The 13,529-nt window shown below is 38.1% G+C and overlaps 2 protein-coding genes across 2 annotated transcripts; both read right to left on the reverse strand.

Moving 5' to 3' along the window:
- Positions 1-1,194: 1,194 nt before the first annotated feature.
- Positions 1,195-5,680, reverse strand: RPD1 (Ubiquitin carboxyl-terminal hydrolase family protein). Its single transcript, XM_021441080.1, has 2 exons — positions 3,683-5,680; positions 1,195-1,533 (listed from the first exon to the last, which is right to left on the reverse strand). The coding sequence occupies exon 1, from the start codon at positions 5,547-5,549 to the stop codon at positions 4,125-4,127; it is 1,425 nt and encodes a 474-aa protein (XP_021296755.1). The 5' UTR covers positions 5,550-5,680; the 3' UTR covers positions 1,195-1,533; positions 3,683-4,124.
- A 766-nt stretch (positions 5,681-6,446) lies between these two features.
- Positions 6,447-11,661, reverse strand: LOC110409708 (homeobox-leucine zipper protein ANTHOCYANINLESS 2-like). Its single transcript, XM_021419148.2, is given in 10 exon segments — positions 6,447-7,300; positions 7,414-7,781; positions 7,865-7,909; positions 7,912-8,038; positions 9,363-9,575; positions 9,648-9,749; positions 10,103-10,765; positions 10,864-10,981; positions 11,100-11,314; positions 11,476-11,661. Coding segments are annotated over 10 exon segments (2,433 nt in total). The 3' UTR covers positions 6,447-6,904.
- Positions 11,662-13,529: the final 1,868 nt, after the last annotated feature.

The following is a 13,529-nucleotide window of genomic DNA, read 5'->3' on the forward strand; positions in this document are numbered from 1 at the left end:
TTCCAAGTTGATAATGAAATCCCCACTTCCCACGGCAGTAGATCATTGTAACAGCAAATATTCTAATTTATTTTATAGTAAATAGATTTTCAAAATTAAGATTTAAAAAAGAATAGTGTAACCAATTACTTAAAATGTGCAAAATACTCGTGTATTAAAATAATTTTTATTTTTATTTTTAAATGGATTTACAATAGGTTAAAAGAAAAAGGACAAGAAAGTGTTCTCAGTACTAACTGCAGTGCAGCCATTGGCCCACCTTGCGTTAAAAGGTCGGAAAGCGCGTGCGTTCTCGAGTCTGCCGAAAGACAAATTATCTCATACTTCACAGATCACGATAACCAGGACTGCAGATACTGAGCATCATCCTGATGAAACGTAAAACACAGATCAGAACTTTAAATACCGGGGAGTAGCTGTACACGTGGGGGCACACACAGTAATCGATGATCTCCGACTTGATTGGTTAGATGATGATCGGACGGCTGTCATGAATTGTTTCACGTGAAAAGCTGTAAGCAGATCAGACAGGATATTAGTATCATCAAATTTACCCTCAGGATTAGCTCAGTTTGGTGGGGAATGTGGGCCGTCGATAGTTGGGAAAATGGCCAATTCGGCAGTTGAGAGAAAAAAGAACAAACACACACACAAGTCCACCCAAAAAAGAACAAAATTACGACCCAACCCAAAAAAATAAAAATTTCTCCTTTTTTTTTTCTAATTAAAAAGAATTTCCAGGACAATTCTAATTAAATGAGTAGACATGTTTGCAAAGATGGAAGTGGGTTGTTGGGTCCTAATTCATGAAGATCGGTAATAATGAGATAAAGGGTCAAGGCATCACACATTTATTCAATCAATGTCCCTACAATCGCTGTTGGATATATTAAATAGGCAGATTCAAATGAAAACTTAAATTTAGTTTTCAGAGGGGATTAAACTTGTTAACTTTAATTCTTAATTATGGGACATGCACTATGATTTAGATGAAATTGAATGTTAAATTATCAAAGAGCTAAGAATGATAAGCACATATTTAGTTTATGTTGTTTAAGAATGAAGGTTCAGGATAATACCAAGTATAATCTTGCTTAAGCTATAATGTCTTTTAGCTTGGGCAAATGACGATGCCAAGTTAGCTGTTAGTCCACATTTTCTGTTTGATAACCAAAATGATTGGACTTGTTAAAATATCTAAGATTAGTATAAAGTTTTATTACAATTTCTTTTATAATATTTCACTGTCATTGAATTATTAACAAAACTTTACAAAAGAATCAACAAATATACAAAGACAAGGTTCGATAATCAAACCACAGACTGACCATAAACGGTTTTAACTAGAACATTTATGCCTTGCGTAACACAATTGCAAAGCAACAAGCTTTCGGCGTCCAATTGTTTACACTCACAACCTGCCAAGAATCATTTGTTGGGCAATGAAAAAACATACAGCTGATGACGCCTTCTACTTGTATTATGTTCACGACTCATATGGCAACCTTCTTCCAGGATGCTGGCAGAGAGAATCTGGGATTCAACCGTTTACCAAGAAAACGAATAATTATCAAGTTAAGAATTGCAAATTGCTTCATCATAAATAGAAACAGAATATATCAGACATGCAATGAGGAATTCTATATTCATCAATTGGTATCCGTTGTTTTCAGTGGTTACAAGTGGAAATATGAATACTCCTCCAGATACACTTGGGTAGGTACAAAGCAATACTTTACTCATACGTGACGCACTATAATTTTCAATTGTAGATCTTTTTTGGCTTTGATTTTCAAACCAAACCAACCAACCTGGCCCTATGGCTTTTATAGACAAGTCTCAGCTTCTGCTCCACACCTATGGCCTAACTTATTGCCCAAAAGCAATTTTAGTACAACAAGCCACTTTATATTAAACTATAACTTATTGCCCAACAAATATCAACTCCATGTCTCAACATGGAAAGAATTTTCTGGAGTGGAAAACAAGATTTTTCTCCTTTTCATATTATTTGGCTGGAACAAAGGTGGGATGTAAAACAAAAAGTCTTTTCCTTCATCGCAAGGATGCCATTTTCAGGTACCTAAGGGTACCCTACCGGATTACAAAGGATTCAGATTTGGGACAGGTTCAAGTATCACCCTTTAGATACCAAATACCTAAACTTGATTATGTTTAATATCCGAGTAATAGCAAACCTGTTTATTTAATTATATATATATATATTATTAATATAGGAAATCAAACCAGGGTGAGAAGGAAATTAACTCCAAGCATTTGCCACATTAACCAACAAATGAATTTGAAATATATTGACAGTGAAGAATATTTAGTTTGTCTACCAGACCACCTCCAACTGTCGAATTTTAATCAGTTTCTAGTATTGTCTAACCCTAACATATTACAAAACCTAAAACAAAAATATCTGCAAAAACAGAACCCAAGTAGCTGCCACAGTCCTTTTCTTTTAACCTAATTGGATGGTTAACACCACTGTCACTGCCATGCCATTAACACCGACACCAAGTGGATTCAGTGAAGGTCCTAACTTCTAACCCAATTTTTTCAGCATGTTCATCACATTATTTAATTACTATATGACTTGCATATGGTTTTGGACTATTTTTCTTGCGACAATTTGCATATGGCTATGGGTATGCCATTTTAGAGCCAACTAAAACAAATTTTAGCCACAAAATCCATCAGGTCTGCCTTCTGTTTATAACATGACAGCCAGATTAGGTGATAAACAACTTCTAACCAGAGTAAGAAAAATTTATATGATGCCTAACTAAAAGGACTCCAGTCTGGTTAACCAGATAAGCAGACTCCTCAAAAATTCATTACATATATGCCAAAAATGATAATAAGAAAACTTCAAGCCAATGACTTTGATTATAATCTTGCATATTTATCTTCTTAAAACCTTGTCACACTAGACTCATCAAAGAACCTAAAATGATAACAGCTACTTGCAACAAAGTGCTAGTATTTGATTAGACCCTATTGCACATCTATATATGCCTTGAAAATAGCTCGCTATTAAGGATTAGTCCCTCCAAAATAAATGCTAGATTGGAAATTGTAAAAAATAAAAAAAAAATTTAAAAAAAAAGTCTACATACATTATCTTGGAACAGGGACAGCTATTTCTGGCCCAAGACCTGCCTAAAAGTCCCTACAAGAACCAATAAAGCTTTGCACTGAAAAGCAAAACACCCACCCACGCTCTACATCCCACCCAGTATTTTTCCTTTTTTTTTTCTCTTCCTTCAAAACAAAAAGAAAAAAAAAACCTCTATATAGATATTAGAAAGGGAGAATAGAACATCCAGACGGAGGTAGGGGAAAAATTAAAAACAACTGCTGACTCTGAAGCTCTCAAACTCCTATTGAGAAGCACTCCTGATCAATGACCTATTGTTTTTTATGAACAGCAATAAATAACCACACACAAAGGAAGATAAAAGTTTGAAAGATAACAGGTATGCAATTGTATAAACCAAAAATAGAAGGTTAATTCACCTCATCATGAGAGTAACAACAGAACATTAAACGGGAGAGGAATTGGACAAATCAAATTATAAAAATAATCTACTCTCAACAGACTGCCTATATAACCACATGCATCAACATATGTGCAGGTAATTTAACTTGTGAATATGAGAATTATTAGACTTACATGATTGCACAAGCAACTTCATGAAGCAAAACTTCTGGGCGCTTCTTATTTCCTTTTACCTGCTGAAATTTTTTGGCAATTCTTTCTTGGGCGAGTAACACAGGCAAGAAGACATGGCAGTACAGATGGCTTCAATTCTAGTAGTCCATAAAAATTTAACCAACATCAAATATGCTTCCACTCCGTTACATATCCATCAAACCCCCAAGTTATCCATAAATACATACTTGTCTCATATAGATCTTCTCCAATAATCAAGTTCCGACATGAGGTGCTATTTCCACCTGATAAAATTCTCCAGAGCAGACATGGCAATCCTTAATACAAAATGTCTTCTGGTTGTTGAAGCTTAGTAAATGCAAAGTTGTCCTCCATTTTAATGTCCAGCTGGTTATAAGTTCAATATTATCAAATTAAAAATGAGTAGAACAAAAGTTGGTTATTATTCAGTTACACGGGCATCCTTCTTTTGATCCATAGTTTCATCAAAATCCTCATCCTCATCTGTGTAATGACATTCAATATCAGAAACTAAATCTGAATCTGAACCATCCTTCCCCTCCCCATCTTGCCGAACTTTACCCTCAACCCCAAAATCTTCAAAATCATTTTCCACATAGTCTCGTCTAACACGCTCCACTTCATCACCTTCTCTATCTCTCTTAAAGCTAACCAGTTCGTTATCCACTTTTGCCTTCCTAGGGCTTATCAAAACCAACTCGCCCAACTTCCTTCTCGCCAAATACAAATCATTAGGCTCAATTAACTCCCCTTTCCTATAAGCCTCCCTAAGAAACACTGTATGAAGCTTCCCATAATTCCCCCTTGTTGAAACATAAAATATCCCCTGATGCTGTAGCAAAAAATCCTTCAACTTCTTAGGCAAATTCATTGCCATCCTAAAATGAGCAATCCTCTCCAATGTAATCTTCTTCTCCACAGTCAATGACAACAACTCATGAATAGTTGCTACTGCCCTCTTTTCCATCCTCTTCTGAGCTTCTAATGACCTCAAATCATAACCAGACACATCCTCGTAGGGCGACCAATATGGAACCCTTTGCCACTTCCAAACTGCAATCCTGTAATACTTACCTATCTTAAAACCGGGCGGAAAATTCACAATAAATGAGAACCTAATATCCTCAGCGTCAAATCCTTTTTCTCTATATTCTCTCTCCCTAACTGTCTCTATAGCACAGACAGCTAACTTAGGATCTCTTTCAACGATCTCAATGTACTTATTCCTAGTCTCTTTAGCATCAAACAATCGAAAAAATTGTGGATGGTTGAGAATTACCGAGTACTCGAAATCATCAGGCAACCCGAATTCTTTCCTCGCAATGCGAACGTGTTCCAGTCTTAACCGACCCGTATTCGACATCATAAGCAACTTCCTTAACCGGGTCACGGCATCAGGTATCTGGGCATTGAGTGCTTCTTTTTCTCGGTCAATTTGGAGAAGTGCCTTCCGGGTTAGCCTGCAATAAAGTATTCTCTGAACTGGGTGCTCATAGATTTCAAAAACATGAGGAAATTTGAGGAGATAAGCGCCGGCTTCGTTTTGTTTGAAGCCGAGACCAAGGCGACGAGCGAGAGAGTCGAAGCGAGAGATGGGCAAGGTTTGGTTCGGTTGGGAAAGGATTAGAGACTGAAATTTGAGGACTTTTCGGGTCTTTTTCTCGACTTCCATGTAGTTGTCGTAACCGTGGTCGCGTACTCTTTGCTGTTTCTTAGGGATAGAGGTGGATTGAGACATGAGCTTTTGGGATGAGAAATTGTAAAAGAGGATTGAAGGGAGCGGTCTGAGAGGCGTAGGGGTTCTGGGTTTGAGGAGATTGGAAGTGTAAGTGAAGAAAATCAGCATCGTTTATGGATTAATGGGGGGTTTAGGGTTTTGATTGGGAGTGGCAGAATTTTGAAACTTGTAAATACAATGGGGTTGTAACGGAAAAGATGAGTTTGAAGCTGGGCCCGGGGAGCTTGACGGACATGTAGATTGTAGACGGCCAAGGCGCCTTGACGAACAGGCAACAGGCATTATTATACGGAGTAGGGCAGGTCCAAAAAAGGGTTGCTTGATTGTGGGCTGGCAAGGGACCCAAGCTAAAACAATCTGATTGCTGATAAACTTAAGGCCTAGGTCTGGGCCTAGTTTTAATATGGGTTTGTTTTGGGTCTAAAGCCTGGTAAAAGGAAGACGTTCTATCTGTTTCCGTGATGGCCCAAAGTGAAGTTTCTCATTAAAAAATGTGAACCAGTGATAAGTTTTGCTCCTGGAGGGAATATTCCTAATTAATTAAACATGCTGCTTTCATAATCTAAAAACAATTTCCTTAATTACAGTCAAATGGAATTGTTGTTTATGGAGTTTTTTGCACTCCAATGGGATAAATCATAAATGATGATTTTTATCTGTGAATAATAGCTCCAGTCTACATAGATAATGAACCTACTCATACTCGTGCTATTGATTAGATTCAAAACGTTGATGTTTTGGTAATGATAAAAGTACCAGGATGGTTTTGCAAAAACATAGAAATATGTTCCACAGAAACACTTGGAGATATGCTACATTGTCTGTCCCCACGCCAATACACCATCCTAGACAGAAACCCTGAATTAGACGCAACATGTGATCAGGGATGACACACCACATAAAACATAGAGAGAAAAAACCAACAAAAGCAGAGGTCGGGACCCTGTGTGTTAAGATTCCAAGGTCATAGCATATGATAAAAATATTCAAACCCGCCTGTAAACAAGTAAAAGACAGCTGGGGCAAGATATTGATAAAATTGAAGACACAAAAATCAAGACCAGTCTTGCAATGTCTATCTTTGTGTTTCTCTATAACTTGGACTACATTAACAAAACAAAGTTTACCAACTGAGAATTTAAAGAGTTGAGAATCTCACAGGTCGACCAAGTCAATGCCCGAACCACAATCCCACTGTGCACCGTTCAGTATGATGCAAGTACCATTCTGCTAAGATTCACGGTAGAACAAATTTCTCCACGAGCGGTTCGTTCTTGACTTGAAACCTAATTTACCCAAACTACCATCTCAAGCTTCATTTCCTTTCCCATTCTATTATCTCATTATCTCCTATACTTTCCACAAATCTATCTTCTTCTTTTTTACTTTTTCCTTTCACAAAAGCACAAAAATATAAATATAAATTTCTTAAGCAACCCCTTTCTCAGGCTCAGCGGCTCCAGCTATGTAACTGTGAGGGCAGCTTTGATTTTCTGAATTGTGCAGGAGATGAGATTGTTAACAGTTTCAACTGACTCCACTGTTAGCTTAGCCGTAGGAAGGTTATTCACCAAAATCTGAAATCCAACTGTAAGCAAGCATCCACCACTTATACTCCCATCAATGTCAGGTTTCACCAAAGGTCCATTAGAGTTGCTTTGCCCACCATGGTAACTAGGTGAAATACCAGGAAGAATTGCAAATCCTGATGGTAAGAGTGCCACATAAGCCGAATCACCACCATTCATCACCACACTAATTGATGATATGTCAACAGGTGCATAGACTACTATTCCACCAGAGGCATCACTCCATGTTTCTTGTAAAATTAGCATGTTGTTCTCATTTGCGTTAATGGCCTGCAACGTTGCATATAAAGGAACTATACATCTCAAAAAAGGAGAATAGTAGGAAGGAAAAGTGGATGAGAAAATCAGATGAAGTCTACTAAAATAAGACAGTGATCACTTACACTGCCACGAAGGAGAGAGACACAGTTGCCATGTCCGGGGCCCTTGGCAATTTTGACCATCTCCTGCATTGGCCCACCATTGGACAAAATGTCCCACTGACTCCGCATCCGTTCATCTCGCAAGAAATCAAACAGCCTTTGCTGTGTTATGGGCATCCAAACAGAAGTAGCAGCACTCAACACAACCCCAGCAGGCTCACCAGGATCATCTATATTCTTCCGGGTCATCACCCTTACATCTTCACCCACATTACCAACACTGAGCTTGTCCCACTTATGCACGCTTGAAGCACAAACTCCAGCACAGAAGTTATAGGTCATGCGCTGTGCCAGCTTTAACATGTTTTTCCTCCCAGCAGGAGTTATTCCTGTGCCAAAGTTCCATGTATTAGAAGAGGGACTCTGCCACATTTGTCAAAGATGAAAGAATGACATAGCAGTAAAGAGAGACCTGTGTTTTCTTCACCCGGGATGTTGGGGGACATTAGTACAGCAAGCAGTCACATTGCCTTTGAAGAGTGGCAAGCCACCTATGTGCACCAAAGCCAAAACCATAACTGAGTAATGGCCGCAAGAGATGATGGACAGCACCGTCATCATATTCTGAGTGTTCAACCCATGTAACCTGCATTTAACGATTTGTAAGCATGCCCGCTTGCAACAAATATCAAACTGATCATCATGAGTTCATATAGAAGGCACTCATAGATTTATGGAAAAACAAAGAAAGCATAAGCTCTGTTGGCTCCATTCATCTCAAATTTTAAAAATGTTTCATTTAGGATTTTTTTTTTTTTAAATCGATATCTGTCATGATACTAACTACGACGAAGCATAGAAAACTTTTACTGTCTACTCCACTAGTTTGAAAGGAAAAGTTCTCCTAATAAGCATTATCTAGTCGGCGGTAAAAGGGAGGAAGATAGAAAGAAAGTATGTGTTTATAACTCCCTTTAGACTCAAATCTAGGTTGGTAAATTTCACCAAACTATCATGTGTCAAAGTACAAGAATTTTTCTTGGGTCTTTCTTTTATGAGATTTTTCTTGTTATTTCGTTAAGAAAAATATCCATGAAACTTCAAAACACTGCTGCATGAAGTAGGGCAGAGACAAGATAGAAGAAGGAAAGAAATTAAGTCAAATATCGAGGAACAGTCCAGGTAACATAGGACAAAATGTCAACACAATTAGAAAACAGAAGCATGAAACTTGAATAGACAATTTCTGTCAAACTTTAAACTAAATTACAGTCTAACATTATAAAAAGAAACAGAGCGGCACATAACACGGGGTTCTAAAGATTACAAGATAACGACTGGATCCAGATCATATCACCTCATGGGCAATTAAAAAGGCATTAAGAGAGGAGAGATAGGAATAGAAACAAGAAAATATAATTTATAGAACAATGATTGAGAATTCCAAGGATTTGCCTGCAGATAAAGGCTATGATTAAAGTACACTCAGAATTATACTAGTATAGAACTGTGACTGTACCCTTGATTTGCTCATCTCAGCAAGTAGCAGTAGACTATTTAAGTGCAGACATAAGCAACCTTAGCTTTGAAACTGACGATTAAATGATTTAAAAAAGAAAGCATCTTCTTGAGCAAAAAATAATAAAAGCTTCAACTCTTAGGTGAGATTTTACAATATCCTATCAGCTGCCCCATCAAAGAAAAGGGAAATTTGGTGAGTAATAAAAGGAGTATTAAATTTCGTAAAGCACAAGTCAAGGTGCATTGAGACTGGAAGTCCAAGTGCACATTATTTCACCTTCATGCAGTCACAACCAAACTCAGAACTAGTTGTTATAACAACAACCTCATTAAATACCTATAAAATATCATAGACATGCAATGCGAGCTCAATGAACTTCAAAATATCAAGTACACATTCATTTATAAAAAATTTAGAGAACAAGATAAGAATTTACATTAGTGATTACCTTGGAGTACTTATTGTCCATATCTTGGATAACACAACCAGAAGGAAGTCTCCTGCAGTTTGGAAACATCTGTGTAGTTGCAGCATCTTGGCTAGCATCAATAGAGACATCAACCACAGCCCACACACGCTCCGTATGCTGCTTGCAGAACCGAAGGAATCTCACTTGACGAACAGGAACCAAAGGTGAAAGCACTTGAAATTCAGCATCCATCTGCAAGGTATGATCTTCATAAGACCTAGCTAAGAAGCAAAAGAAATAAAGACAGATGGCAGAGAAACATACCACTTGCAATGCATTGTCTCTGGTTACACCTGTACCACTGGATAGCACATCAATGGTTGCTGCTCTTGAAATCATGCAGGGAAACATTTCTGCCCAACGGTTCTATACATAGAGTAGCAGCAAAAGAACCAGTCAAACAACAACTCTCAAACATTTTTTTTCTTTAAGATTCAATCAGCAAAATCAGTGATGGGACCATTCACAGCAAGCATAAGCACCACCTCTACCAGAAGTGAAATTGATTTAACCAGAGCAATATTTATCAAATGAAATCGTGAAGGTAACATATAGGTAGACAAACACTACTGATGATTATCTAGGGAGAACAAAAACTTTTTCCTCATAGAGTCTAACAAGGGGGCACAAAAGGGCAAAACAGATAACCAAATCCTAACAGCAGAAGGAAAGTTCAACACAACAACAACAGCACTGCAAGAAGTGAATGAATGGCATACCACATCCATTAGCGTCTCTACAAGAGCCAAGCCGCGGAGAAAAACCAGGCTAGTTTCCCTTGTAGCCTCAGTTGCATAGCCACTTGGTTTCATGCCAATGCAAGAGGAGAAAGTCCTTCTATACTCCTCATGATTCAAGGTTTCTATCCCACCATCCAAGCCTTTGATCCAAAGGGGACTATCCATCTGCACCATCTTAACTAATTCATCCATAGCTGCCAAAGCAATATCTACAAAGGCTGACCTGTCATATGGCATTTCATTGGCCATAGTTTTCATTAAAGGCATCATAGCCCCATCAGCAAAATCAAATCCCAATGGCAATGTAGTGCCTGCATTGTTCAAGCCACCAAAATCATTTCTTCCTACTGCAAGCTCCAAATTGGAGTTTAAGCCCTGGGAAGGAATAGGACTGGCTGAGGACGAGAGAGGCCTGCCCAAGAACTTGTTTGTTAAAGCACAAATCCTATTTAATTCGTCTTTTAATCGAGCATTTTCAATCCTAAGTTGATGCTGTTCATAAGATATTTCACCGGGCACTGCTGGACCACCACAACTGTTGCATATTGGGCTACTCATGGCCTGCTTCAACAAATCATTCTCGGCTCTAAGTTTATCACTTTCTTGTCTAAGAATAACATTTTCATGGCGTTCCAATTGGGTCTGGTTCAAACAACAATTCATATTATTACCAGTCTCGAACTCAATTTTATACCTCAACCATGAAGATTTAAAAAGAGCAAAATAGATTATCAACTTACCTTCATTTGGGTTCTCCTGTTTTGAAACCAAAATTTTATTTGCTTGCTCTCTAAGGCTAGCCTCCTGCTGAGTTCCAGTCTTTGTTTTTCATCAGGGTGAGGACACTCCTTGAAGAAACTAGAGAACGCAATAAAGCAAGAAAATAAACTTCAACAAGCAAATCCGTAAAAATCTTGATGACCGAATTACAAAATACAAAATTTAATATAATAAAATGTAAGATAAGCAACCATACGATTCAAGCTCTTGTATTTGATGTGGAGTATGCCTATGGTACTTCTTCTTCTTAGGCCGTCCATCATCAGCAGCATCCTGATCATCACCGGATGCACCTTCAAAATTATCACTTCCAGACCTACTCTCGTATCCATCTTCCTTCATCCTCCCAACTAAACTCGGATCGAAATTTTCCCCAATCAGCCCCATCTCACCATGAGCATCCATTTTTTTCTGCACCAAAAGTAAGTCCCCCATTAAATGACCCATCTTAAAAATAATAACAAACACACAGCAAAGATCAAAACAAAAATATATATAAAATAAAGTAGGTAATAAATTACTTAAAGGACAATGCAGAGGAGAGAGAGATTAAGAGGGAGACGAGGCAATACATAGGAGAGAGAGAGGGAAGGAGAGCTTTGCATAGATTTGGGAATATGTTGGGTGAGAAGAGGTGGCTCAACAATGGCACCACTTAGCATGTTGCTGGGTGGAACAATATCAGCCACAACAATCCTTGCACCCATACCACCACTGTCGCTGCTGCTACTAGTCTTGATCAAATCCCCAAAACTCATTTAAATAAGAAAATAAAAGGAAAAATTTTTATTTTTCTCTTAAAATTTTTCTATACTTCGTCTATCATTATTTCATTTCGGTTTTTTTTTCTTGGAAACGGTCACTATCACTTTCACAAGGTTATGCTTCAATTTCGTTTCTCTTTCGTGTCGTCAAGTTTGACCTCACAAACAATACCCAGAATGAGCAAAAGTCTAAAACCTTTTTAACAATTTTATTCGCAACAAAGACAGAATGAAAAAAGCTGTCTCCTTGTCAACGCCCATGCATTGCATGACTCAAAACGCATCTCCCCCTCTCTAAGCCGACTCTTAATTTTCTCTCTCTACAAAGTCAGTTAAGGAAGAGAAAAGTAGTGGAGAAAGAGGCAAGAAAGACCACTTTTTTATCTTAAAATCAAAGAGTTCACACCTTCTTTTATCTCTCTACCTAAGCCAGGCCTGCGAAAAACTCCGAAAACGCCATAGAAAGACTGACAAATATGAAAACCCTAATTTTCCATCAGTCCAATTGACCAATTGTTTGTCAGTATATTTGACAGAAATGAAAAGGACCCCAAGAAAAAGTTAGAACTGCATACAAACACCAAAAGGGGCTCAAAAAGATGGCATGGAAAAGAAAACCAAAACACAAAAAGTTAAAAGGTCATCACTTTCACATTCACACTATTCAAATATATGATAGTAATATACTCAACCAGAATCAAAGCATAAAAGGACCCAGTTGACCTCTTTCTCTTTCTCTCTCTATTTCTCTCGCAATGCAAGTAAGAAACAGGCTGTAAGAAATAAATACACAAAAACAAAACCCAAAACCAGTACGGAAATTTTTTAAAAAAAAGTATACCTTTTTAAATTTTGAGAGTAAGCAAAGGTCAGTGTTTCGGCACAGAGAGGATAGATACAGGTCGCATCAGATCCTCTGTTTCTCTCTCCTCTCTCTCTCTCTAACTGTTGGGATCTGTAGAACTTAGAAGAGTAAAAGGACAGAAAGTATATAATAAAATATTAAGCTATAGAATAAAAGAACCCAAAGAAGAAAATTAAATAAAAGTAATGGAGTTGGGAAGCTGTGAAGTAAGCTGACTTACAACGAGAAAAGGTAGAGGAAATCAATGGTCAAACAGGTTAAAGGTTTTGTTTAATATCCAAAAGTCTCGATTTAATAAAAAGAAAAACCCTCTTAAACCCTAGAGAAGGCTCCAGGGATCTCTCTCACTTTTTTATTTTTCTTTCAATGGCCTTTTACTTCTTCTTCCTCTCCCCCTTCTCCCTCTCATCCCCGTCCTCCTACCATGCACCAATCTTGGCTGAGGTAATAAAATAATATAAAGGGCGGGGAGAGAAAATCAAGAGCTCAAAACAGTGTGGGACCCACTACCTTCCAAAACTGGGTTCGGGATGTCCGCCCTTTTCTAGCCCCACGCGTTCCCCCGCGCGTGTCGGTTTACGCAAGGCTTGTCCCTTCTCGACCGCTTGGGATCCACTGGTTCGTCGTTCCGTAATCCCGCCTTCAACTTATTGTAGACATCCATCGCAAAGCCGACACGTACAAGGCCGGAGGATACATTGGCCATTCTCTGGAAAACTTTTAGGGTCAATATAGTACTTTTAATGTTCTCTACATGGGGACACAGTCTAGATTCCTTAATCGAATTCAGCCGTGACAGGAGGCCTCTGTTCAAACCCTAATTTAGACGCCAACTCTCCCCATATTTTTTTTTGGATTCCCCTATCGTTGCTTTTAATTTTCCCTTAAATATAAGAAAATCAGGGCAATTATTGGATGAACGTTCACTAAATCCATTCATCATTTGACAATGAATATGCATGCACATGCTTTGCACCATCAGAATCACTTCCTTTCA

The sequence above is a fragment of the Theobroma umbraticum genome, unplaced genomic scaffold, assembly GCF_002168275.2.
Source record: "Theobroma umbraticum cultivar Fairchild unplaced genomic scaffold, ASM216827v3 scaffold_30.0, whole genome shotgun sequence".
In the NCBI taxonomy this organism is placed as follows: domain Eukaryota; kingdom Viridiplantae; phylum Streptophyta; class Magnoliopsida; order Malvales; family Malvaceae; genus Theobroma; species Theobroma umbraticum.